The 1277-nt window shown below is 50.9% G+C and overlaps 1 protein-coding gene across 1 annotated transcript; it reads left to right on the forward strand.

The window, feature by feature from the left end:
• Positions 1 to 269: 269 nt before the first annotated feature.
• On the forward strand, positions 270 to 632 carry CABS01_17204 (uncharacterized protein; the record flags this gene model as incomplete). Its single annotated transcript, XM_060550531.1, has 1 exon — positions 270 to 632. One exon carries the CDS (start codon positions 270 to 272, stop codon positions 630 to 632), a length of 363 nt encoding a protein of 120 aa, XP_060394701.1.
• Positions 633 to 1277: the final 645 nt, after the last annotated feature.

A 1277-nucleotide genomic window follows, 5' to 3' on the forward strand; every position in this document is an offset into this window, starting at 1 on the left:
CTCTAATAACTCTCGTGAGCTTCTTCTGGTTTTCTGTATAGCTCTTGTTACTGTCTTTCCCATGGGTTGGCGTCGTTTTCCTTTCCCGATTCGATACTTGGTCAAAGCCAGCACGGCAACCCTAAAGCGAATGAGCGCCTTTCAGATAATAACCAAGTCGGCCCCTATTCCCACTGAGGGATGATCTCGGTCTTGATAGTCCATCGCATTCTCATCAATATCTCACATACTCACTACGCCTCCAGCACTATCTACTATCATATGCTAGCATGGCGACCGGGCCTGTTGCCACAAGCGATTTATTTTCCTTGCGAGACAGTCTTCGCAACGTTCCGGAACATTCACCGGGCACGCAACACGAGTCCGGCGACTCTGGCTTGACCGCTGACATCAACAACAAAGAAGGGCACCAACTTCAAGAATACCCACGCATCGCGACGCTTGAACAGCCAGAGAAGAGTCAATCCCTCTTCCAGAGCGATTGTAAGCATACGGGAGACCAAGTCCGATCGGTCCTCATCCATTCCAATCGACACCGATCCAAAGAGAGAGATGACGGCCGGTTGGAAATGGATTTTTTCGGTTGGCTTGACTTTGGCACCTATCGGTCGATGACCGGCTGCGCACTCTGAACGCTGGAAAGCGAGGTTGCTTAGCGCTGTTTAGCATCACGTCGCGTAGAGATCAATTCTGTCGGTAGTTTCAAACAACCTTCAAACAACCTCAATTCATTACTACGGGCAGCGGTATACAACATAACGACCTTGCCTTTCTGAAGTTCTGCTGGGGAGTTGCTGAGAGAATAATGATCCTGATGTATAGCTTGGCCCTGTGTCTCTGAACGAAGGCCTGGATCAGGCATGATATTCCCAAGAAAGCGCGGGAACTAGAGTGTTGGACCAACAGGTTCAATTCGCAAAAAGTACGATCCTGGGTAATTAGTTCTCAGACAACGTCAACATCCTATCCGGCTTCAGTCGCGTTGTCCCAGTTTTCCAACGTTGATCGCGACGGGGATGCCTAGGCACAGAAGCGAGCGAAGGCCTGTTCCAGGAGAACGCATGTCAGGCCGGGTTGGCAAGACATCTTGAAGAGAACGCTCAACACAGGATGACCTCAAGGTTGTCGAATGGTCAGCTGCGGTGACGGACCTGACGGCAAGACTTGAGACGACCTATCGCCGAAGAGCATGGGATCTATGCTGGAAGAAAGCGTGGAAGCTCCTGGCAAGAGGAATCCATCCATCCGGAACCTTCATAACCAGCGTTCCTAGCCCG

This window comes from Colletotrichum abscissum (assembly GCF_030869225.1).
Source record: "Colletotrichum abscissum strain IMI 504890 chromosome Unknown Scaffold_463.1, whole genome shotgun sequence".
Taxonomy (NCBI): domain Eukaryota; kingdom Fungi; phylum Ascomycota; class Sordariomycetes; order Glomerellales; family Glomerellaceae; genus Colletotrichum; species Colletotrichum abscissum.